Source organism: Dama dama, chromosome X (genome assembly GCF_033118175.1).
Source record: "Dama dama isolate Ldn47 chromosome X, ASM3311817v1, whole genome shotgun sequence".
NCBI classification, from domain to species: domain Eukaryota; kingdom Metazoa; phylum Chordata; class Mammalia; order Artiodactyla; family Cervidae; genus Dama; species Dama dama.
In genome coordinates, this window is record NC_083714.1 from 27,648,122 (window position 1) to 27,672,742 (window position 24,621).

At 44.6% G+C, this 24,621-nt stretch overlaps 1 protein-coding gene across 1 annotated transcript in view; it reads right to left on the bottom strand.

The window, feature by feature from the left end:
* Window positions 1-24,621, bottom strand: part of TENM1 (teneurin transmembrane protein 1) — an 887,850-nt gene that overhangs the window by 25,919 nt on the left and 837,310 nt on the right. Inside the window, exons 27-29 of the mRNA XM_061137497.1 lie at window positions 15,400-15,766; window positions 13,325-13,835; window positions 710-882 (exon numbers count right to left, since the gene is read on the bottom strand). Coding sequence (XP_060993480.1) covers window positions 710-882; window positions 13,325-13,835; window positions 15,400-15,766 — 1,051 coding nt within the window. The remainder of the gene's footprint in view (window positions 1-709; window positions 883-13,324; window positions 13,836-15,399; window positions 15,767-24,621) is intronic.

Below are 24,621 nucleotides of genomic sequence, written 5' to 3' on the forward strand. Positions count from 1 at the left end.
GGGCAGAGAGAAAATGATTTCTCCGTGTCCATTTCTCTCAGCTTCTAAGACGTTCTTTCCAAATCCACCTTCCTTTTTTCCTTCCTTCCTGTTTACTTCCCTCTTGCTCTCTCCCTCTCTCTCCTTCCTTCCCTCTCTCTTTTCCTTCTTTTTTCCTTCCATTCTCTCTTACATTTCCCTTATATTCCGGCTTGGTGTGCATCCTCACTCCTCCTTCTTATTCACCCATGTCATCACTGCTCTAGAATGCTAATTTCAGATGGGACACAGACTTCGCGCCTTTAGTATACCCCAATCAGAGCTTAAAGGGCTTTACAAACAGCTGAGTGTCGGGAAATGGCTTGATGGAATAGTATATTTGGCAGGAATCGAACCTCCTAATGGAGAAGGCAATGGCAACCCACTCCAGTGTTCTTGCCTGGAGAATCCCAGGGATGGCGGAGCCTGGTGGGCTGCCGTCTATGGGGTCGCACAGAGTCGGACACGACTGAAGCGACTTAGCAGCAGCAGCAGTAGCACCTCCTAACTCCCACAGGGATGTGGCCCAACGTTGCTGTAGGAACTTTATGAAAGGTGTGATTTGGGATTCAGCCTCCATAGCTGGAATATGGGGAGAAGAAGTCTTCTATTCATTAACAGTGTGTGGAGGTTTGATGGTGGAAGTAAGAGAGATGCTATTAGAGGTGGGCAAAGTTGGAAATATTCTTACCTTGTTTTAAAATATATATGGTACTCGTGGCTGTCAGATTAGTTGACATGAGGACGTTTTCACGGTTGGAAGTATCTAGCTCCACTTTTGTCAGCTTCTCCAGGTCACTGTGGAAGCTGCTGACATCTCCAGTGGGAAATGTTGCATTGGTCAGGTGCCCCTCGGGGTCATACCTGTGGAATGTAACCAAACCCAACTTTGAAGCCTCTTGGCAGTGATAATGGGCCTTTGCAAAATAAAACTCACTTGGCAGCTAATACAGTTTAACTTTGAGTGATAACAAGTATTATTAACCTTGTTCAATAAGAAGAAAAAGGTCAGAGAGATGATTAATCAAACGAAGGTATTTTTTGCAGCTTCTGAATTCTTGATGACTTCCTTGAGCTGTGCTGTTTTACAGAAAAAAATATATCTGATAATGAATCACCAGGGTGGAAAACTGATTTATGAATCATGTCCTGCTGTGTGCAATGTTGCAGGGAGCCCTCCATTTGCAACTTGGGTCGATCCCATCAGATGTGATGGATCACAAAAACCAGCAGAGGGTGCTGTTGGCAAAGAAAAAGGAGGCACAAATGTTCTCCGCCTCCACCACTCCCCTACCCAAACAGGCAGAGAAGGCCAATAAACTGATTTTGCATTGTGATCGGAAAATTATATTTGCTGCTGTTTAAGTTGCCAAATTTGAAATGAATGAATCATTCTTCCAACAAAATGAACAAGCACAGAAGATAATGGAAACATGCTCATTAAAACATTCTGGAACCCCCTGATTTCAGTGTCACTTAATTTTTTTCTCTTTTTATAGTATAGTACATAATGTGTTGTAATTTGCCTGTATGAGTAAGAACTCCCCCCCACCCCCAATAATTACCTGCGATAATAGGCAATAACCTATATCTAGAAATAGAGTCTGGTGAGTTGATTTTTTTTTTTTTTAAATCAGAACTATTGGCAATCTGACTGGCCTCCAAATGGAGAGAGCTCCCCTGAAGGCTTTTGATGTGGAACTGTTCTTTTATTGCCAATAGAACCAAGAAAAATAAACCCTTCATTAAAAGTAAAGACATGCACTTGGAAGCCCATTACTGTTTTCTTTTCAAGTTGCAAATTAAAAAATATTTAAGTACTTTTATTTGCTTTTAAAATGTTAAACAATTATATTCTTTTAACCTAAAGTGAGCAGGATAGAGCCTGGACACAGTGGTGGAGTCTGGCCCTACTGCCTATTGTGGTTCAGTCACTTCAGTTGTGTCTGATTCTTTGTGACCCCGTGGACCGTAGCCCACCAGGCTCCCTTTGTCCATGGGGATTGTCCAGGCAGGAATACTGGAGTGGGTTGCCATTTCCTTCTTCAGAGGATCTTCCCAACCCAGGGACTGAACATATGTCTCCTGCACTGCAGATGGATTCTTTACCACTGAGCCAGGGTAGCCTGGGGTACCAGAGTACCACTGAGTCAGGGAAGCCCCCTGACCCCCCACATGACGCAAAATGGCCTAGTGACTCAGTGTGACTCCACTACATTTTAAAGAATTCAGTCTGGAGAGTTGCTGAAATTTTAAAACTTAGACCAGTCTTTGGTAGGCTTGGGAAAAGGGACCAGACATTATTTTACAGGGCGAAACTGGACTTGAGGCTATACACAATGGCATGTCACGTTCTGTTCTGTGTGTACATGAGCATGCTCACAGGCACACTCGATCAGTTAAAAACAATCAGGCATGCAAATAAAAATAATCAAATAGGTCATCTGACATCATAGATATGGCAAGCCCCAGTTATTTAATTGGATGCATCCTTTGTTTAAATGGATTTCAGTCAAAATGGCTATTGGCATGTTGCTACTATGCTGCTAAGGCCTTATTACCAAAGAAAGGCCGAAGGGTGCTGTTTGCGCCTGGGGTTAATGGCAAGATCTTCCCTGCTGCTCCGCCTGTTTGCCCATGGCCTGCTCTGGGGCTCTGGGGCTGTGAGAAGACCCTTGATGAGAACAGGGCATGGAAAAGCCTGAGCGCCTAACACAGCCTGACTTTGTCTGCCTGGTCTTTCTTTCAGGGGAGGAAAACAGTACTGAGCTTTGATTCCTTACTTTGGCCTGTAGGGAGGAGTCTCCAGGCAGCAGACAGAAGGAAGCCACTGCAGGCCCCCTCCCGAGGGAGACTGTGGCCCAGCCTGGATTACGCAGGCAGTTGCTCTCTGTTTCACATCCTTCACCAGCCACCCTGCCACATCAGTTTCCCTTTCCTGATTTCTAAAGGGTTTCCTCAGCACTTGGCAAGGTCACTCCTCATTATTCCCCGAGGAGATCTGACCTAAGATGCAGTTTCCTCCTCTCTCGCTTACACAGCCCCTTGTTTTAAAGCAAGATTTCCTCTAAAGGGGACAGCAGTGATGGTGCCCACTTCTCAGGGCTAGATGACAAGATCAGATGCCAAATGAACCATCCGCGAGCAGAGGTACAAGGGCCAAAAATATGAATGTTAGCACTGGCCTGTGGTGTAATTCCCTGGATAGATGTAGCTGGGAGGTTGCCACCTGGTCCTTTTCTGGTGAGGGAGGTAATGAAGTGGGGATAGGGTAGGCTTTCTCACAGTCCTGCCCAGGTGCTAGAGAGCTAAAAAGTTATATTGTTTGATTTCCTTTCTGTGGCTGGATAAGCCTCTTTATTTGAAAATGTACAGTTGACTTTATCATCAACAAAGTACCTTGAGGGTGTTTTGCTAAGTGAAATAAGTCGGACAGTAAATACTGTATGATCTCAGTTATATGTGGACTCTAAAAGAAAAAAATTCAAACTCAAAAAACCTGAACACACCAAGCTCGTAGGAAAAGAGACCAGATTTATGGTTTTCAGAGTTGGGGTGGGTGAAGGAATAGTATGCTGCTGCTGTTGCTGCTAAGTCGCTTCAGTCGTGTCTGACTCTGTGACCCCATAGACGGCAGCCCACCAGGCTCCCCCGTCCCTGGGATTCTCCAGGCAAGAACACTGGAGTGGGTTGCCATTTCCTTCTCCAATGCATGAAAGTGAAAAGTGAAAGTGAAGTCACTCAGTCGTGTCTGACTCTTTGCGACTCCATGGACTGCAGCCCACCAGGCTCCTCCGTCCATGGGATTTTCCAGGCAAGAGTACTGGAGTGGGTTGCCAATAGTATAGAGGTGGTCAAAAGGTAGAAACTTCCAGTTATAAGATAAATAAGTACTAGGGGGACTTCCCTAGTTGTCCAATGGTTAAAAATCCACCTTGCAGTGTCGGGGATGTGGGTTCGATCCCAGGTTAGGGAACTAAGATCCCACATGCTACAGGGCAGATAAGTCTGTGCACAACTACTGAACCCGTGTACTCTAGAGCCCTTGAGCTGCAACTAGAGAGGAGTAAACATACTGCAGTTAAGACCTAACACAGCCAAATTAATTAAGTAAATAAATATATTTTTAAAAAGTACTGGAGATGCCATGTACAACAAGATGATAGTGAACACTGCTATGTGGTATGTATGATGCTTGCTAAGAAACTAAATCCTAAAAGTTCTCATCATAAAGAAAACAATATTTTTCTTTTTTGTTTTTTGGTGTCTATGTGGGATGATGGATGTTCACTAAACTTACTGTTGTCATCACTTTGTGATATATAGAAGTCAAGTCACTAGGCTGTATGCCTTAAACTTACATAGTGCTGTATGTCAATTAGATCTCAATAAAACTGAAGGGGAAAAAGCCAAAAAAACCCAAAGCACTCTACCCCCAACACACTCACCCACCCCTATTCTGCTAGTCACAGTCAAAGCAATGGCATTGGTGGTGTCTGCAGAGGGGCGCCTCTCCTGGGCTCAGCCATGCACATGGCCCTCCGTCAAAAACAACAGGCCCATGTCTCTTCTGTGGGGTCATTCCCAGAGGAAGAGCAACAGAAAGATCCCGCAACCTTGGAACGATTGCTCTTAAGTGGAGAAGAAATAAAGGAAATCTTTGATTTCCTATGGCTTGCTTGAGGTTTGTCCCCCCCCCCCTCCATTACAAGGGACTGCATTTTTCCCAACTGAATGTCAAAGAAACAAGTTTAATCAAAATCTCTTAGCTGTGGGTTTCCCTTTCGTGCCTGCATCCTTTGGTGCAGAGAGCACAAGCCCAATATGCTGCAACGGATCCCCTCAGGCCATAACAGGGTACTAACTTCCTTCTTCGCGCCTCGACTTGTCCTCTGCACCCTGGGCTGTGAGTAGCATCCACTTAACCAGGCCCACAAATTCTGGTTTGGTGAACTGTGTGTTTGGGCATTGACTGTTGCCTTCACGGTTATCAGGAGTGAGTTTGCCATCACCCTATCCCTTTCTGTCTTGATTTTACAGAGTTCCACTGCGTGCGTGCGCATACACGTATTCCCGCGGAGCAAAGGAAACATGCAGAAAGGAAATTCAGGATTCATTCTTGTCCTTGAGGACCATATAGTTTACAGTAGGGCAGATGATATTTACATATTATTAAAATATATTTGGTCTGATATTTTCTCATAAGGGCTAGCCTGCCCTTTCCCTTGAGGACAGTCTAAGTCACAGTTAAACCATGCCGAGTAAAAACCAGAAGCTCTTCCATCTTTGCTTTTAAGAAAACATTGAAGATTATAGAAGCAAAATTCATTAATCATTTTATAAAGGGAAATAGACCCTCTTTACCCTCTTAGAAACCTGAGCAACCGAATAAACATTCTTTAGGAAATACTAGATTCCCCTTTCCTTGCCAACAACTTCATTTGGCTTCCTATGATTCAGCCCAGGTCCATCATGCCCTTCTATCTTCACGTGTCCTTCATTCAATAAATATCATCAGTCTTGGGCTGGGTCCTGGGGATACTGTGCTGAACAAAATTCGAAGTCTAGTATGGTAGGAAAGATAGGCACACGAATTGCTCTGATGCCAGAATACTGCCATATACTTCTGTAAACAAGAAGCTGCCGGAGTAATTTCCCTCCGGGCTGAGCACAAGGAAAGGAGAAAGAGGTGGTATTCAAATCCTGGAAGGTAGCGGGAGATCAATCCCTTGATAGGTAGAGACAGAGGAGGGGAGGAAGGCATTGTGAAGGCGGGCACTCTGCTGGTTGGGAAGACCATTGAGGGAAGCGGGATGCGGGAGTGCAAGGGTCCTCTCGGAGGGGCATGGGAGATGAGGCTGGAGAGGCTTGCTGGAAGCAAAGCATGGGGAAACTGGGGTGCCAGGCTCTGGAGGAAAGCATGCAGTCGATGGGCAATGGAGAGGCCTAGGAAGCTCTCGGGGAGAACAGTATGACTCCATAGGTGCTGTGGTGGCAGTGAATCTTGGAACGGGAGCTATGTAGCAGGGAAACCTGTTGGGAGGCTTACTGCCCCAGTTTGTGTAAGAGAAAATGGGGGCCCCTTGCCTTTATGAAACGCATGGTGATAGCCCTCCTAGGTGGTAAACTCGCATCTTTAGAGAGAGGGCACAGTGCCTCATTCACCTCTGTATTTTCGGTGTGTGGCCCAGAGCAGACTCTCACTGCTTACATTTGTTCAATGTGGGAAGCAGGATCTGCCTGGGCAGATGGGAAGGAGCGTGGTGAGAGGACAGACAGCCCTCCCTGGGGATGTGGAGGCTCAGTTTACACCGACGTCCTGTGTGGTGCAACTCACCCTCCCAGCCAGGCTCGGAAAGTTTGTTCTGCAACCTCTCTTCCTTCGCCTCAGCCCCTGCCCCTTCGCTAGTTCTTTCTCCCCAGCATGACCCTCCACAGTTCTCGCTGCCCATTCCTGAGGCTTCTCAAGGGCATAGAGACCACGAGGAGGGGACTGAGCAAAACTGTCCAGTCTGTCTGTGGAGTCCTGAAGGAACTGTTGGCAATGCTAACAGTTTCTGTTTAAAATGAAACCCTCCACCTGCCCAGAGGCAGGGGGGCGGACTACGTGGCGCCTTTGTTCTCTTCCTGCTCTGAGATTCTGGAAAACAGTTCGATGTGCTCGGACTGACTATTCACTTACATAACCATGGGAATCACATCCTCCCCTCAGGCAAATATCTCACCCACAGACGCGGGCGGGTTTACCCTGCTCCCCTCCTCCCCCTGTCCCCCTCCTCCCCCTGCCCCGTTCCACGAATCTTATCAGGTAGGAGGAAGAACCTTCCCCTAGCCGTCTTCCGTAAGACTGAGCATTTATAAAGCAGCCTAGAAGGCACCTAGAGCCATCATGAGGGCATTTCCAAGTTGTCAGCGAATGGCAGGTTTGGCGGGTGGGGGTGGGGAATGTGCGAATCAAGTCCTGAGATGGAGAGAATACAGAAAACCAGGGATCAAGAGATCATGGAAATGCATAGTCCCCTTCGAGCAGAGGGCTCCTACAAAGGTCAAGGGCCCGAGGAGCTGTCAGCTCAGTCTGCACCGGCAGCAGTGACAGAACTGACACTTTGGCCTCAGTCTGGGACCTCTGCAGATGAGTGTAGCAGAAGCCTTTGCCAGGGAATGCCTTGTGAGACAAGGAGGCTGCCCTACTGTGGAGATGCTGGGTCCCTCCCTCGGACCTCTGCTGGGGCAGGGTCATTGCAATCAGGAGTCCATGAGCCCCTGGGACCATGAGCCCTGCCTCATTCCTATTCCTGCCTTGACAATCACTTCCCTGTTAGCTATTTCTCTGTGGTCAGCTTTCCCCTGACACTCAGGACACTTAGGGGTGGTGGAGCTTCAAGTACTAATAGGTGGGGTGTGCAACTTTTGATCCTGGTCCAAGCCAAATGGAATTAGGAAAAGCAATGAACTATTTAAACAACATCATGCTACACAGGACAAGCCCACCCACTACCACAGTACAAGATACATTTTAAAATCCCATTTGGACTGCCCACGCCGTTCAGGGTCACTCATGTCGTTCTTCCTCAGCGTCACTGCAGATCATCGAAAGTTGAATGGTTGACTGGCTTCGCTACTTCTCTGTGGCAGTCGTTCATCCTGCCAACTTTTGCTTCTGTTTCTCTTTTTCTGTTTGTCATCTCAGAAAAGAAATTTGATGTTCACCTTGGCAGAGGATTTTTCCCTTTTCAGCCACAGAAGGCAGCCTGTCTTTCATCTCAGAGCATCGTTCCGCAGACCTCCTTCTCCCAACCCCAGCACAGCTCTAATCCTGACCGGAAGAGTAGGTCCAATTCTGTGTCCCCCAGCTTCAGAAGGACAAGGAAAAACTCAAGTCAGTGCTCAGGACTGACTAAAGTGCTGGAGGATAAAAGTGAAAGAAGTCAGAGCTTGTACAGGGTGGACTGCTGGAAGAATGAGTTCCATTTCAAGGCTGGGAAATTGCTCATTCATTCTGGTATGTGCAGGCAAGAAGGGATGGGAGCAGTGTTCCGTTGGGGACAGAATACACTGATTCAGGATGAAGAGGAACCTTCCACAGATGCTACCTGGTCAAGAGGGTTTCGGCATAATGCTGGCTGGAATTTAGAAGGTGGGAGAAGGAAGAAATGCATATTCAGCCTCCCTTTCTCTTTCCCGGAGCTCTCCTGTTCCTCTTGTCTTCTAGCTCCCCAGACTTCCAATGGTCACTCTGGTTATCCAAGTCCTCTTTGTTTTTCTGGAAGGCAGTGGCATGGTAGTGGAAAGAGTACTGGGCTAGAAGCTCAAAGACTGACTCTAGACCTGGCCAACTAGCAAAGGGAATGGCCAAGTTATTCCTCTACTCTGGGCTTCCATTTCCTTATTTGTCAAATGACCTCTAATGTCTCTTTGTGGCCATAAAAATTCCATGATAACCCCACGTGAAAGCCCATGTTTCTCATCTCTTAATGCCTCAAGCTTACCCAACAACAGTGACATTAGATGTTACCTTTTTATTCACTCCCGGCGGAGTCCTGGTGATAGGCCTGAGCTCCACTCAACTGTTAAGCGTCCTGCTTGCCTGCATCACTGTGCCACCGTGGACCCACAGACTAGCCAACTACAACACTGTCTTCTCTATCCCACATCATCAATTTCCCCCTCTGCATTGGATTATTTTCATATAAACTGATATTTCTCTCCTTCTCTTTACTCCATCCCCCTCTGCTCCAATTTCTCTGCTCCTCATTACAGCAATGTCCTCAGAAGGGTTCTTTACTCATGGTCTCCAAACTTTCTCTTCCCAGTTACTCTCATTACTATTATTATTGAAACATAATCAACATATTATAAAAGTCATCATTTAAAAGTACACAGTAGGGCTTCCCTGGTGGCTTAGTGGTAAAGAATCCGCCTGCCACTGCAGGAGACATGGGTGCAATCCCTGGTCCGGGAAGATGCCACATGCCACAGAGCAGCAGGACAGAGTGCCACAACTATTGAGCCTGTGATCTAGAGCCCAGGAGCCGCAACTACTGAGCCTGAGAGTCTAGGGTCCATGCTCCGCAACAAGAGAAGCCGCCACAAGGAGAAGCCCGGGCACCGCAACTGCAGAGTATCCTCCACTCACTGCAACTAGAGAAAAGCCCCCACACAGCACAGAGGACCCGGCACAGCCAAAAATAAATGAATACTTTTAAAAGTACACAGTATGCAATTCAGTGGCTTTCAATACATTGACAATGTGTGCAACCATCCGCACCATTTCTAGAACATTTCCATCACCCTCAAAATAAACCCCGTACTCAAAAGCAGTCACTCCCCATTCACTCCTCTCCCTAGTTCTTGGCAACCGCTCACCTACTTTGTATGACTTTGCTTTTTGTGGACATCTCATATAAACAGGACTATATAATATTTGTCCTTTTGTGTCTGGCTTCTTTCAGTTAGCATAATGTCTTTGAGGTTCATCCACATTGTAGCATGTACCAAAACTTCATTGCTTTTCATGGATGAATAATATCCCATGGTATGGATGTACCACATTTTGTTTGGCTACTCGTGACTTGATGGACATGGTACTTTACACTTCTTGACTATTCTGAATAACAGTGCTATGAAGACATGTGTGTCCATTCCCTCTTAAAACTTCTCTGCTAAAGTTTTCATCCCCCACTGCCCAAAACACCTGCTCTTGTCAAGGTAAACAATGATCTTCACAGTGCTGGGTGGAGTGGTCAACTCTCAGCACTTATCTTACTTGACTTATCAGGAGTATTTGACACAGCTGATCACTTCTCCTTCCTTGAGTCACTTGTTTGGCTTTGCTTCCAGGACATCCCACTCTCCTGGTCTTCTTCTTACTTCACTAGACTTTCTCAGTCTCTTTTTCACTGCTTCCTCTTCATATACCCAACTCTAAACATTGGCGGGCTCCAGGTTCCGTCATCAGATCTCTTTCCTTCCTTGACTACACTCACTTTGCCATGAAGATATCGTGGTTTTAAATACAATCTCAACACTAGTGGATACCAAATTTGGATCTCCAAATTTCAAACTCCAGCCTCTCCCCTCAATTCCAGACTCGTATATCCACTTGCCAACTTGCTATATTCCCTTGGATGTCTAAATTGATTGTAGCCGACCCTGAACTCCCACCCACTATCATGTACTCCTTGCCTGGTCTTCCCCATCCTGGTAAATGGAAAGTTCAACACCCACTTGCTGTGGCCAAACACTTTGGAGTTATTTCTGACCCTTTTTTTCTCCCACACCCCACATCCCATTTTCTATCCTGATAGCTCTACTGTCAAAATATATTTTGATTATTACCACTTACTGCCCTCAGTCCCTGGTCTAAGTCACCATATTGCCTGGATTATTGAAGTATCATCCTCCCTCCACTACATTCCTTTGCTTCCGCCACACAGTCTGTTTTCTGTACAGAGCAACTCTTTAAACATGTAAGGCTGATTATGTCACTCATTTCCTCGAAGCTCTCCAATGGTTCCACCTTTTACTCAAAGTCTTTACAAAGGCCTTCAAAGCCCTATGCAAAGTGGCCCTGGCCACTTTGTTGATCTCCTATCCCAACTATGCTTGCTCACTCCACTCACAGGAGCTGCCTTACTTGAACACATCAGGTTTGCTCCTGCTGCAGGGTATTTGCCCTTGCTGTTCACCCTGCTGGGAAGGTTTTCCCTCTTCCTCCCCCCATACACCCATATACTCACTCCCTCACCTTCTACAGGCATTTACTCAAATGTCACCTTCTTAATGAGCCCTTCCCTGATCACCCAGGGTCTTCCCTGGTGGCCCAGATGGTAAAGAATCTGTATGCAATGCAGGAGACCCAGGTTTGGTCCCTGGATCAGGAAGATCCCCTGGAGGAGGGCATTGGCAACCCACTCCAGTATTCTTGCCTAGAGAATTCCATGGACAGAGGAGTCTGGCTGGCTACAGTCCATGGGATCACAAGGAGTCGGACACAACTGAGCGACTAACACTTTCACTTTTCCCTCCACTTTTAAACATCTGGTGCTATAAATAAAGTTGATATGTAAAATATTTTAATGTTTTGTGTTAAGAACATCTGACTGTAGCCCGCCAGGCTCCTCTGTCCATGGGATCGCAAAGAATCAGACACGACTGAGCTACTAACAGTTTCACTTTTTCTGACCACCCAACCTAAAATAAAACCCCCTTCTGCCCCCACATCTTGATTCCCCTTTACTCTGCTTTCTTTCCTTCACAGAACTTTCCAGCATCTGAAGTTCTGTACAATGTAAGTGCTATGAACGTAGGGGTTGGTATCTGTCTTGCTCATGGCTCTATCCCCAGCACCAGGTATATACTAGGTGCTCAGCAAATATTTGTTGCATAAAGAAATGAACAGTTACACTGGCTACTTTGTATTCTTTTTTTCCCCTAGTTTTACTGAGGTATAATTGACAAATAAAACTGCATACAGTTCAAACATACAAAGTGATGATTTGATAATTAAGTGAATGGTTGAACTGGTTATTTTGAAAACTAGTTAATAATTCTGCCATTTCTGGTTGCCTAACTGAATTTAATCAGTAGCTTTCAAGATACTTGTTTGTTTAATTTCAGCTGCAGTATGACCTTGTGTGACATTTTAAAAAAAGATCCCTCATTAGAACTTTTATCTTTCCTAAGGGTAGTATATTTTAGAATGTGGGCTCTTGAGTCAGACGGAGTTTGAATTCTGAACATCTGTGTGAATAAGGGCAAGTTCACCATTCTGGGTCTCAGTTTCTTCATCCATAAAATAGGCATCACGAGCATAGATCCCACGTTGTTATTTTGGGGATCAAAGAAAATACTTTATGTAATCACCTAGCCTAGGAGCTGGCACATAATAATGCCTCAGTGAACAGTAGCTTTAATTACTCTTATTAAGATGTAAGAGAAATTTTTCAAGAAATAGAGGAACACCTGCAACAGAAACAAGTGAATATATTTTTCTAAGTGAAACTAAAATAGCTGTCCAGCTCTTTTGTACAAGTGGCATTTCTTTGGGATATGATCCAAAATTTGAAGACCAATTGTTTTGTCCCTTTCCTCTGGAGGCTTTCATGGGATTGGACCAATTCTTTCCACATTTCTATATCCTTCCCAGGTGGCCCTAGTGGTGAAGAATTCACCTGCCAATGCAGGAGACAAAAAAGACCTGGGTTCAATCCCCGGGTTGGGAAGATCCCCTGGAGGAGGGCATGGCAACCCCCTCCAGTATTCTTGCCTGGAGAATCCCATGGACAGAGGAGCCACTTAGCATGCACACACACATGTTCTCATGGACGAGTACACATGAATTCCTCATATTGAATATCTTCACTTCTCACATTTCTCAACTTGAATGTCATTTCAGGCTCTGGGTTCAGCTCCACCGATTCTCTTCACTCGGTAAATTGGTTAAAACTTCAGCAATTCCCTTCGTGGGGATGACGCTTGCTGACTGTTCACAAACTAGCTTTCTAAACAGGTTGACAGGCAAACAAGGTTGCCCCGCCTTAACAGTCAAGGACAATGGTCTCTATTTCCATCAGGACACCTCCTAGTAGCCTACCCTCAGACACACCTTGTGTAAATTCCCCATTAAACAAAGTTATCATAGACCTGGTCTGTGAATACCCAAATGTGCTGGAGTCTGCCTTATGTGGGGAAACTGGGTGGGGGATGGGGGGGAGGTGCAAGCCTGTACTGGAGTTTTGACTCCACTTTTCCCAGAAGCAGCCTCTCCAGTTTGAGCATTTGTCCCACATCACTTCACACAAGCTTTCATGGCCCACTGTTCCTAACTCCCACAGCAATTTTACACTGAGTTGGGCTGGACTGGGCTGGGCACGCATTCATTCATTCATTCATTAAACCCCACAGGGATCAATAAATACCAGTTAAACTACACTGTTTCTTTGCTACTTTAGAACTACTTTCTAGTTTTGTTATTTAAATGAAAATTTCTCTTGTTTTCCCAGCAATGCTGTAAATTTTTCTGAGTACATGGACTTCCACCTCATTCCTGTCTCCTGCAGTGCCACACTTGATTCTTCATTCAGCCTATGTTTTTATTATTATGCTCTGCAAAAGTGCTCTGGAGACATAGGTTTGAACCCTAGGAGTTGGGTTAAAATTTTCTCCTTGACTTTTTATTTTTTTTAATTGTGGTTGTTAGGAGAAAATAGCATGCAACACCCAGCAATTACTAAGTCATTTTCCCACTGTAATACAATTTCAAATAGAAACCTAAAAGAGCCCATGTTGAGAATTAGAAACTTACTCATAAACGGTTGTCCATCCATTTTCGTTACTTTTGGTAGCCAGGAGCCCCGTGTTCCCTGGATAGGTCATCAAGGCCAGATTGTAGCCTTGAGCTGACACTCTTTTCAGGACTCCGTTGCTGCTTATGGTCAGCCAGTAGACCTGCCCACCGGGCACCACCAGCCAAAGGGGCATTCCGCTTGCGTCTCGGCGAATATGCACGGAGTTGCCATTGCTGCTGGTAATAGCACCCAAGTCGCCTTCAGCATTGTAGGTGAAATTATACACATAGTCTCTCGTTATCAAGTTCAAGGTGTGCAGGTGGGTTCCGTTGACGGTGAACTGATAGAGTTCCTGATCAGCAGGTGAGGCAATCTCATAAAGATTCATGTCGTTTAAATGGGCTTGGTTCCTGCTAATGGTACGAATTCGAACATTCCCAAGGTCTGCCACGTAGAGAGTACCATCAGGTGACACTGCTAAGGAGGAAGGGGCTTTCATCTTGGCATCTTTGGCATAGCCACCATCGCCTGTGGAAGGAAGACCCTGATTTTAATAGCTGTCGTCACAGCATTTTAGAAACATACCAAATACAAAAAATGGCTATATATCAAGAATCATTTTTTTAAAAAAAGAATCATTTTATACAACATTGTAAAGCAATTTTCCCCCAATTAAAAATTAAAAAAAGAAAAAAAAAAGAATTTACCCCCCTCCCAAGAATCATTTTAAAGGGAACAATCAGTGAACCAACATTCTCCATGTGCCCCAATTGGATATTTGAAGTCCATTATTCACAATTTTTGAGTCAGCACCACTGAAGATGAACAGAAGATGCAATGATCTCAGTGAACACCAATTTTGTGAAATCTTCAATCCTGCTGTTCCGTATCTATTGTTTTGCTGTATACAAAAACAGCAAATAATAACAGCCACCCCAAATTTGGCTGGAAATCCATGAGACTTATGCCTGTCCATGCTCGTAGGATCTATGTCAGGGCTTTCCATTCCTTCTCTGCCCAGAGAACCTTTCTTCTGTTAATTCTCATTGTCACATTGTCAAAGTACACTAAGTCTGTAAGTGCAACAATGACTCAGAACATCAAATTTGATAACCAGAATAAATATTCCAGTTTTGCCTTGAAAGAAAGATACCAATTAGCAAAATAACTATAAAACTAATTGTCCAGGAAAGCACTGGAAATATCGATTAAAAGTCCTATCGACCAAGTTGCTCACTCCTGATTCCTCTGTCCCAAGGAAAGACAAAGGTTAAAAGAACCATTTGGGCCCGGATGAGCGGTTTAATAGGGCTGCATGTAGCATGGAGGGATTTCCACATTCCAGCAATAAATGCATCTATTGACATTTACAGGACTGTTTACTATTTGAAATATCCACTCCTGTGTTTTGGTGCAAAGGCTTTTTCTTCTCCCCACCTCCTTATCAATTGGAAGTAAAGGGCAGTATTGGTTATGAAAAAATTTTGGATTAAAAAAAAAACAACGTAAGTAGAAGGCTGATGTCTTGAGAACCCTCCATTGTGAGATTTATTTTATTTTTCATTGTGAGATTTAATTTTGTCCATGAACCCCCAAAGCAGTCTGTTCCTAGTCCCTTTGGGTTTCAAGCAGCTCACATTATTAATCTGGAAATCAGTCACTTAGTAGAAGTAATTTTTTCCTTACCCAAATCAGTAACTGTAGGTTTTACCTAGCTATCCTTTCTCTAAAGTACAAAAAATATGGGAACCTCACATTTGGATAGTGGTCCTAACTTCTTGAGCACCCAAACTTTTACTATACTAGTTTATCTTCAAAACAGTGAGGTGCTGTAACTGAGACATGTGATCACTCTACTTAGCAGGTGGAATGAGTCATGAAGAGGTTTTATGGCTTTCCTAGGGTCACTCAGTGACTCAGTTGCAGAGCCAAGGCCAGATACTAGGCTGTCTGACCGTCAATCCATTGCTTTCTCCACTGCCTCATACCAGTGTTTACAAGGACCACTTTTGTTCTTTTTTTGACTTTCCGATGCCCATTTTTCTTTTGCAAACAGAGAAGGGGAGCTGGTGAATTGCTTAAAAGGTCATACCTGAAAAACAGTCACAGTTGGGATCAATTTTGCAGTCACAGTCAGTGGGGGCCCCAGCTATGATGGAGATCTCCCCATTGGTGGTAACTTGCTGAATGCGGTTTACTTTCCTCTCATCTGTTTCAGCAATGAAGAGCAGCCCGCTGTGGGAGACGCTGATGGCCCTTGCTGACTCTAGAGTGGAGTGAATTGCTACCTTGCTGACCAAGAAATGATCGATGCCTGGCACCTGGCAGTGAATGGGGCGCCCTGCAATGATCCGCACTCGCTGGTTCTCAGAAATTTGCAGCACAATATTGTTATCCAAGACATACAATGAATTGTCCATGGGATTGACTGCAAGGTCTGTTGGCCACTCTAATCGCACCTGCAAAAAGAACAGAACACACACCATTAAGTTACAATATCTTTCTGGGGCAGTTTTATCTTGAAAGAAAAATTGGCTTATTGGTCTCCCACCCCCTGCAACAGCCCCGACTCTTGAATTCCAGCAATGTTGGTGTTATCTGGCAAAGCTGGGAAGGACAGTTGATTAAATGTTCTGGTAAACACATTTACCATTTATGGATTTCCAAAATACTGTGAATTATTTTCTCCCTATAATTCCAGAAAGACCCTTTTCAGAGCATGGTCTCCTTACTACATCTCAAATTCATCTACTTCTCCCCATTCCCGCTGTTGCCAACCTAATTCAGGCCACCGTCATCCCTCACCTGGGCCACTGCAGGAGCCTGAGACACATCAAGGAGATAAGAGCAAAAGGACTGGGGTGTGTGTGTGTGTGTGTGAGTGTGTGTGTGTGTGTGAGCGTGTGTGTGTGAGTGTGGGTGGTCTGGTGTGCTGGGCACTGGAGTTAGAAGCAAAAGGACTGGTGTGTGGATGTGTGTGTGAGTGTGTGAGTGAGTGTGTGTGTGTGTTTGAGTGTGTGTGTGTGTGGGGTGGTCTGGTGTGCTGGGCACTGGAGTTAGAAGCAAAAGGACTGGTGTGTGGGTGTGTGTGTGAGTGTGTGTGTGTGAGTGTGTGTGTGTGGGGAGGTCTGGTGTGCTGGGCACTGGGGACACATAGGCAAGGAAACACAGATCTACTCTAGTTCCTTTTTCGACACAGGAGTCAGCCCAGTGCCTACCCTGACATTACCCCACCAGCTGTTGTTCACCACTGGGCACTTCTCAGAGAACGACGTTACGTTATGTGCACTCTCAACTCCACCACTCACTTATTCTGTACTTTATTTCTCTTGTCTTATGGCTAGACCAAGGCAGAAGAGTGGGCCCCATTCCTGGCCAAGATAGTAGCAGTGATGTAGCTGCTCTTCTTTCTGCCTTGAGTGAAAGCCCAAGGTAAGCTTTGTTTTTCTCATTGAATCTGAAAGTCTGAAAACAAGATATGGGCCGTCATTGCATTCTGAGGCCCACTATTTCCCAGTTGGAAGAGGCCTTCCACTCAGTAATGAAGTGGACAAAGGCCAGTCTGAGATAAATCTCCCTCTAATCCTGTCTCTTAATGGAGGGCAACTGGTGACACTGTAAAGAAGACAAAGGTTGTCTCTGACCTCCCCTCGTGCACCACCTGGGGCTCTCTGCCCTCTGTGTCTGAGTGTCTCCCCTAGACACCCAGAAGCCTCAACCTGTCCTCCTGTCTCTACGTGCCCTCAGTCTCGACATGGGCTGGCCTTCTCTGGTCAGTACCATATGCCTCTGGGCAGCTAGGAATTTGAATGCTAATGGAGTATAAAGCTGAGCTTGTGTTATGCATGTTCTACAGAGCCTTTCAGACTGAGGCCATTGGATAAACATTAAACACCAGCCTTAACAGCTCCCAGAGCAGTTTGCTGTGATGTGTTCCTCCGCACTTCTGTCTGAGGCCCTTGCATGTCAATGCCCTGTCAACTAAGAGGGAGAACAGTGAGACGGTGCACTTCTGCTATGGGCCCTCACTCTGGACCTCCGTATACACCATCGGGCTGGTACAGAAGCTGTTTGCATGCACTGGGCCTATAGAGCATGGTCCCCCAGGAAATAAGCTGGGGTTAGCTGAGGAAGAGGAATTTATTTCAGTCCAACACTCCTATTTGGATCAAGTCTGAAGTCAGTGACCCAGAGAAAACAAAGCTGGCAGAAATGACGTTCTAATTATCCCCACTCCGAGAGCTGAGGCCAGGGCAGAGGCCGGGGACAGCACACACCTGGCAGATGTCAGAGAAGGACATGGTTTGGATTCTGTTCTCCGCTGTCAAGGCCGCCTCTGAGATAAAGGCTGGTAGTTGGAAGATGAGCTGTTAAATTCTCCAACTCGCCCCATCTGATTTAAGTCAACAGTATTGGTGTCATGTTTATTAGGTTTAATGTCGCCTCAAAAATACACCAGCTCCTCTGTTTGTTTTCTGTTCCATCAAATAAGTCTCCCTCTGGCAGTTTCCTGTGACTAAAGTGGCGTTTGTGCTTCTGAGACACTTTCTGTACCAGCTACACAGAATCCCTTTAATTCCCATTTGATTTGGCTGGGCAGCTAGTCTCTGAAATCTCCTCAGATGAAAGATGTGTGGCTACTTAGTAGTCTGGGGCCTGTGTTTTCAGAAACTGAACCTTTTCACCTCTCTTAGGTTGCTAGTTCCTTTTATATCTTTCTCATGTTAAATACTCCCATTTCCGGGTAATTTTTCAAGGAACTGGTACCAAGGCATTTCCACAACATACAAGCTAACGTAGAGGATGGAGTCTTTGCACTGACTCCGGCAGTCAGAAATAGCATCTTTTAGTTGCAGAGAAACCCAAGAATTACACACCACTGAGGTGGGGCTAAGGTTCACCCCTGAGGGCTGTTGGCATTTGTCCAAGTGGACAGAAAGAAACATTTCTTTGGGGGTGTTAGCAGCAGAAAGAGCTGAAGGGACAGCCGTGAGGTTTTGGGATTTTTGCACTGTGACCCGGCCTGCAGGCAAACCATTTGGCCTAATTTGTGGTCCTTGCCCCACCTTGTAAAAATACATTAATTTGTTTGAAATGTCAAAATGTATTTAAGCTAAACTAGCAGTAAAGGTCACTGGTGTAGCCGCCAGCTGGTGGAATATACCCATCTCCCAACAACCTTCCCTGAGAAATAACCCTGAGCAGAAAGGAGCCCTTGGTCTGGATGTCAAGCCTTGACAACACCACGTCTTCCTCTGCTAACTGAAAATTTGCCTTGAAGGCACTTGGCTCTCAGGTCAGTCAGTCCCATGGTTGGCTTAAAGAGCAAGTTAAGTTTGACCTAAGTGGTAGTTTATAAAGCAGCAGGCTCTTAAAGGGGAAAATCCATGTGTAACAGCAATATCTGAATATGAGCCAGCGATTAGACCAAACTAGAAAATTCCTCAGTTATGAACTTCATCCCACACTGTAGACACAGACCATAATTAGTTAACTGGGGCTCTCCTTAACAGTTTCAAGGCCGGTTCTTTCCCATATTAGTGTGCATGCTCAGTTGCTCAGTCGTGTCTGACTTTTTGTGACCCTATGGACTGTAGCCCACCAGAATCCTGAGGATTCTCCAGGCATATTAGCGTGTAATCCTGGCAAATGAGGTATCTCCTATGAGTCTTTGGTTTCTTCATCTGCCACAAGAAAAAGAAGCTACTGACCGTCTACCTACCCTTTAGAGAGATTGTGTGGATTGATTGAGATGGGGATGTAAGATACTCAGCCCAGGGTCTGGACAAAGTAAGGGACAGGAAATGGTGTTAACATGAAAAATGGTTTCAAAGTCACAAACCTTTAGGGATCTAGTCCAGTTACCATACAATATAGTTTCCTTTCAGCTCTGCTTCCCAGACCTCACTTGTGCACATCACAGCTTCATGAATTTTGCCTTAGCCGTCCACTACTTGCACTACTACAGACTTAATATTTTTCTTTAAATTGACCTACTTTTTAAATATAAATAGGTGCTGCCCCTTCCTTTGAACTGGTCCTAATCAATAACATCTATAAAATTACAGGCCCACTCACCTGAGCCTTTAATAAAAGTACCTACTGTTTATTGAGTGCTTCCTATGTGTCAGGCTCTTTACATGGATTATTACTTTATATGCTTAGAGTAATCACTTGAGAAAGAAACTATCAATATCCCCATTTTCAGATGTCGGCTCTTAGCCTTTCTGCTGTCTGATTTCTCACCTAGAAGAATGGACATGTTTCTTCATGTTCTTCTCATCAAGCTGGCCTTCCCTTTACTCTAAAGGTTGATTTCAATCTTTTTTTTTTTTTTTTTTTTGCTGAGAAGGTCAAAGCTCACTAGCAATTGAGTGATTTATCTTCCTCTTTCTTATTTGCTTTCTTTCAGTTCAAGGCTTTGTGGGTGCCTGCTCTGTGTCAAGCACTATTATAAAGGTAAATAAAAAAGGTCCCCGCCCTTGATTAGTTCACAGTTCAAGCGACAGAAGGCAGATACAGAAACAGGTCATGTCAATATGATGTGGTTAATTGCCACAAAAAACACATGCCTAGGGTGACATGTGAACACATAGGAGGAAGTTTGGGGCAATACTGCTATTAATAGAAGAGAATGTAAACTTAGTCTTAAAGGATGGGACCTCCCTGACGGTCCAGTGGCTAAGACTCTGAGCTCCCAAGGCAGGGGGCCTGGGTTTGATCCCTGGTTAGGGAACTAGATCCCTTGTGCTAAAGATGCCACATGCTGCAATAAAGATTGAAGATCCCATGTGCCACAACTAATATCTGGTGCAGCCAAATAAATATTTTATAAACATCTTGAAGGATGAAGCAAAGGTACCGAGAAAAAGCACAAAACCATACAGGGGTGGGGCATTCGCCACAGCCTGAGATTGCTGGAACATAAAATAGGGTAGGTAGTAGTAGCAAATGAAGTTCACATGTTTCCAAGGACTAATTTTAAGTCTCTCCACTGGGGCACTATTGTCTTTTGCGGCCAGATAATTCTTTGTTGTGGGGGCTGTCCTGTCCTGTATAAGATATTTAGCAGCGTCTCTGGTCTTTATTCACTAAATGCAACTAACACCTTCCCCTGACTTGTGATAACCAAAATGTCTCCAGATATTAACAAATGTCCCCCAAGAGGCAAACTGTCCCTTGTTTAGAACCACCGCACTAAGCATGAAGGACTGTGTATGCTAAGGACTTTAGATTTGAACTGTGGGTGTTGAGGTATCAACGACCATCTTTTAAGTCGAGGGTTCACATGGTCAGACTAGGGCTTTAGAGAGATCACTTAGGCTGCAGTTCAAGGGGCAGGTTGATGAATGAGAACCAATTTAGAGGCCAGATGCTCACCAGTACACTCACACGTTAATGCAGTCATCTATCCACCCAAAATGAAAGTGAAGTTGCTCAGTCGTCTCTGACTCTTTGAGACCCCATGGACTGTAGCCTACCAAGCTTCTCCGTCTATGGGATTTTCCAGGCAAGAATACTAGAGTGGGTTACCATTTCCTTCTCCAGGAGATCTTCCCAATCCAGGGATTGAACCCGGGTCTCCTGCATTGTAGGCAGACACTTTATTGTCTAAGCCACCAGGGAAGTCCCCATCCACCCAACCCCCTCACAAATATCTGAGTGCTGATTCAGGCACAGTCCCTGCCCTCATGGTGCTTAGAGTTGGCTTTACTGTATCTCATACTTTTTTTGTATTTACAAAGCCCTTTGAGAAACTAATTGAAGCTATATACTCTCTCCCTAGAAAAAGGCTCAGATGTGGTAGAAGGAAGTGGTTAGGAGCTCAGGTTTTGGAGTTAAGATTTCCCAGGTTCAAAATTCTCTCTGTTATTTGCTAGCTCTGTGACCCTGGAGCAAATCAGGTAACCTGTCTGAGCTTCAGTTTCGTCATCTAGAAATTGGGGAGAGTAATATCTTCTCAAAAACTTATAGAAACTATACCAAAAAATCTACATAAAGCACTAAGCTCACTGCCTGATACACAGAAAGAGCTCTGTAAAAGGCTACTTTTTATCATGGAACACACCTGTACTTCTTCACATTCCTGTTAAAATTATCACAATGTTGTCTTCCTTGGCTATCTCATGAAGTTTCTCTCTTTGTCTTTTTTTTTTTTTTTTTGCTTCACCATGGGGCATGTGGGATATCTTAGTTCCCTGACCAGGGATCAAACCTGCACCCTCTGCATTGAAAGCATGGAGTCTTAATTACTGGACCATCAGGGAAATCTCTCTCATAAACTCTTAAGTGCAGTCACTTCGTCATGCTCTTTCAAGGTTTCTGTTGCTTTTCTGTCACCAACCATTTCCTCCTTGTCCATTTATTCCATTGCTTGGGAATCCTTTTAAGCCATGCATCCTCCAAGAAATATTTGGCTTATATTGGGATATATTATTTCACATATATTTGTCAGCCAGTTTCATGGCTAATATTTTAGCTTATTACTTGGAATTCCCTACTGTTATTTGTAACAGTACTCTTGGTACAGTTCCAAGTATAGAACATGCTACTTATATAGTTTCCTTTCTTTTGCCCCAAATAGCTCTCTATCCCATTTTAGGCATTATGCCAGGCACTAGGGAGCCAGTTTGAACCAAGACAGACTAGACCCTGCCCTCATGAAGCTGACAATCTTTGGCTGACTTCATTTCCTTCATTCTCCAATAGGTATAGGATGTTAGTGACATAGAGAAGTAGACTACTTCTGTTCCATTCCATTATTTTACAAAATTAACTTTCATGGAAGAGCCTAAGAAACATATCATGACTGTTACTATATTTTGCCATTGCTACCAAGTGCTAATAACTTCTTTCCCCCAAGTTCAACTGTGCTGAAGAAACCAGCTGTTTCCCAAATGGCCCTGTCTCCCTATCCTAAACAGGACACTTCTCATCTCCGGCCTTTCATACATATCCAGCCTTATGGCTCATTTAAAAAATGACTGTTTGCTTCTGATCTCTGAGGCCTCTTCAGCAGGAATTTCCAGGAAGCGTATGATTATCATTTCTGTAGCACGCCAACCCTGGGGAAGATGCAGTGATGGGACGTGATGCTCGCTGCCAGGTGTGCTGCCAGCTCCATGTTAGATTTCCCCATGCTTCTAAAAGCTGACAACTCCAGATTGTTAGCATCACTTTTTGTCAGTTTTCAAATGGCCTTCTCATTTCTTGACACTGATACTGTCTGAGCTTCTTCAAATTTATAAAAGAGGGAAAAAACCGTCTGGAGAAAGTTTGGCTTTCTGCAATTGGAAGGCACGATGACACCTTTGAGAGTGATGGCCCTTATTGATCTTGCTTTTAAAAAGTGGAAATTATTAGAAGATGAAATACACCAAGTCTACATGGACTTGTCAACTGGCAAATTATTTTCCATTATCTCATATTCACATTCTTGTGTTTCTCTGAATAATGGCTGGAGAGTTTGAGGAACCCCTCAACCTTTGGTCAGATGTCTCAGCATGGTCTGTGTCCATGGCTGCCTAATCAGAAAAACTGACACTTAAGTCACATTACTCATGGCAGATGCATAGCCAGGATTAATCTAATCAAGAGTTACAGCTGGACTGATCTTTAGAATCACTTTGCTGCAGAACCTATAGATTAAATCACATCTACCCCAATGTTTCAAGAACATTTTGGAAGTTGAGGAAACAAAGCGAAGCAAAACAAACAAAACAATCCCAAAGCAGACCTGGTATAGTTTATATTGTAATAATTTCCACTTTTTATCTATTAATTATTTTTTCAATTTACTTATTTGGCTGTGCCAGGTCTTAGCTGCAGCACATGGGATCTTTGATCTTAGTTTTGGCATGTGGAATCTAGTTCCCTGATCAGGGATGGAACCTGGGCCCCCTGCATTGGGAGAGCTGTGTCTTAAACAATGGACCACCAGGGAAGTCCCAATTTCCACATTTTAAAAGGAAGATCAACAGGAGCCATCACTCTGAAACATAGCATGTGCTGTCCAACTGCCCAAACCAAACTTTCTCTAGATGGCTTTTACACATTTGAAGAAGCTTAGACAGGATCAGGGTCAAAACAAAGTGTTGAATTTGTGGTTACTAAGATGCTGTGGCAGAGACTACCAGTTCTAGGGCTACCCTACCATTATTTCACTATTTCCTCCTTAGTGCATGAGTGTATGCTAAGTCTCTTTAGTCATGTTCAACTCTTTGCGACCCTATGGACTGTAGCCCACCAGGCTCCTCTGTCCATGGGATTCTCCAGGCAAGAATACTGGAGTAGGTTGCCATTTTCTTCCTCCAGGGGATCTTTCTGACCCAGGGATCGAACCTGAGTCTCCTGTGGCTCCTGCATTGATGGTGGATTCTTTACCGCTGAGCCACCAGGGAAGCCCTTCCTCCTTAGTAGTATATCTCTAATCTTAAAATTTGGGCACACTGCTGTCCAGAACAGAAGACATCCTAGCCTTATTTGCAATTATCTGTAGCCATGTGATTAAGTTCAAGGCAATAAGATGTAAGACAAGGTGTGAAAGTAGCCACACTTTTAAGTTGATGCTGCTTAAGAAGAGCTGACCCAACCAGAATGAGCCCCTTTTGCCCTTTCTTCCAGCATGCAATATGGATATAAGTGGTGGTAATTTTAGCAGATGTCTTAGACCATGAGGTGGCCACGAAAATGAAAGGCATGCACCAGGATGGCAGGGCAGAATTATGGGAGCCTGGGTCCCAGATGACCTCATGGAACTACCACCCAGTCCTAGACTGTAGATCAAGTCTGGCTGCTATCTTGCTTATGTCACTGTTGTGTTTGTGTGTGGGGGGAACGGGGGTGTGTGTGACATTCTGTTCTCAGCTGAATCCAATCACAACCAAGAAAATGCTCTGTTAGGCTTTGTTTGTGTCTGGTGCTACCGGTCAAACCGGTCTAGCAAATTTCTAGGTTTACATCTCTGTGATAGATCACCAGTGTTTGCAAAATTAAATTAAGTTGACATAAATTAATGCCCGAAAGTGGCTGACACTGGTGCCAAAGTCCACTAGGGCAGCCCTTTGTTATGAGGATGACTAACTTAGTGATTAACCTCAAGCCTTCCTGAGTACCCAGAGCTCTGTCTTTGGGTACTTCAAGCTGTTCCTCCAGTTCTGTGACTCATTCAGATCCAGCGCTTCTCCATTATACCAAAAATACTTATTTGCCTTCCTTTGTCTTCTATTAGGGCTGTGAGTCATCAAGCACAGGAATGAGGGCTCATTCATATTTGCATTTCCAGTATTTGGTATTACACCTGGCAAATGCTTGT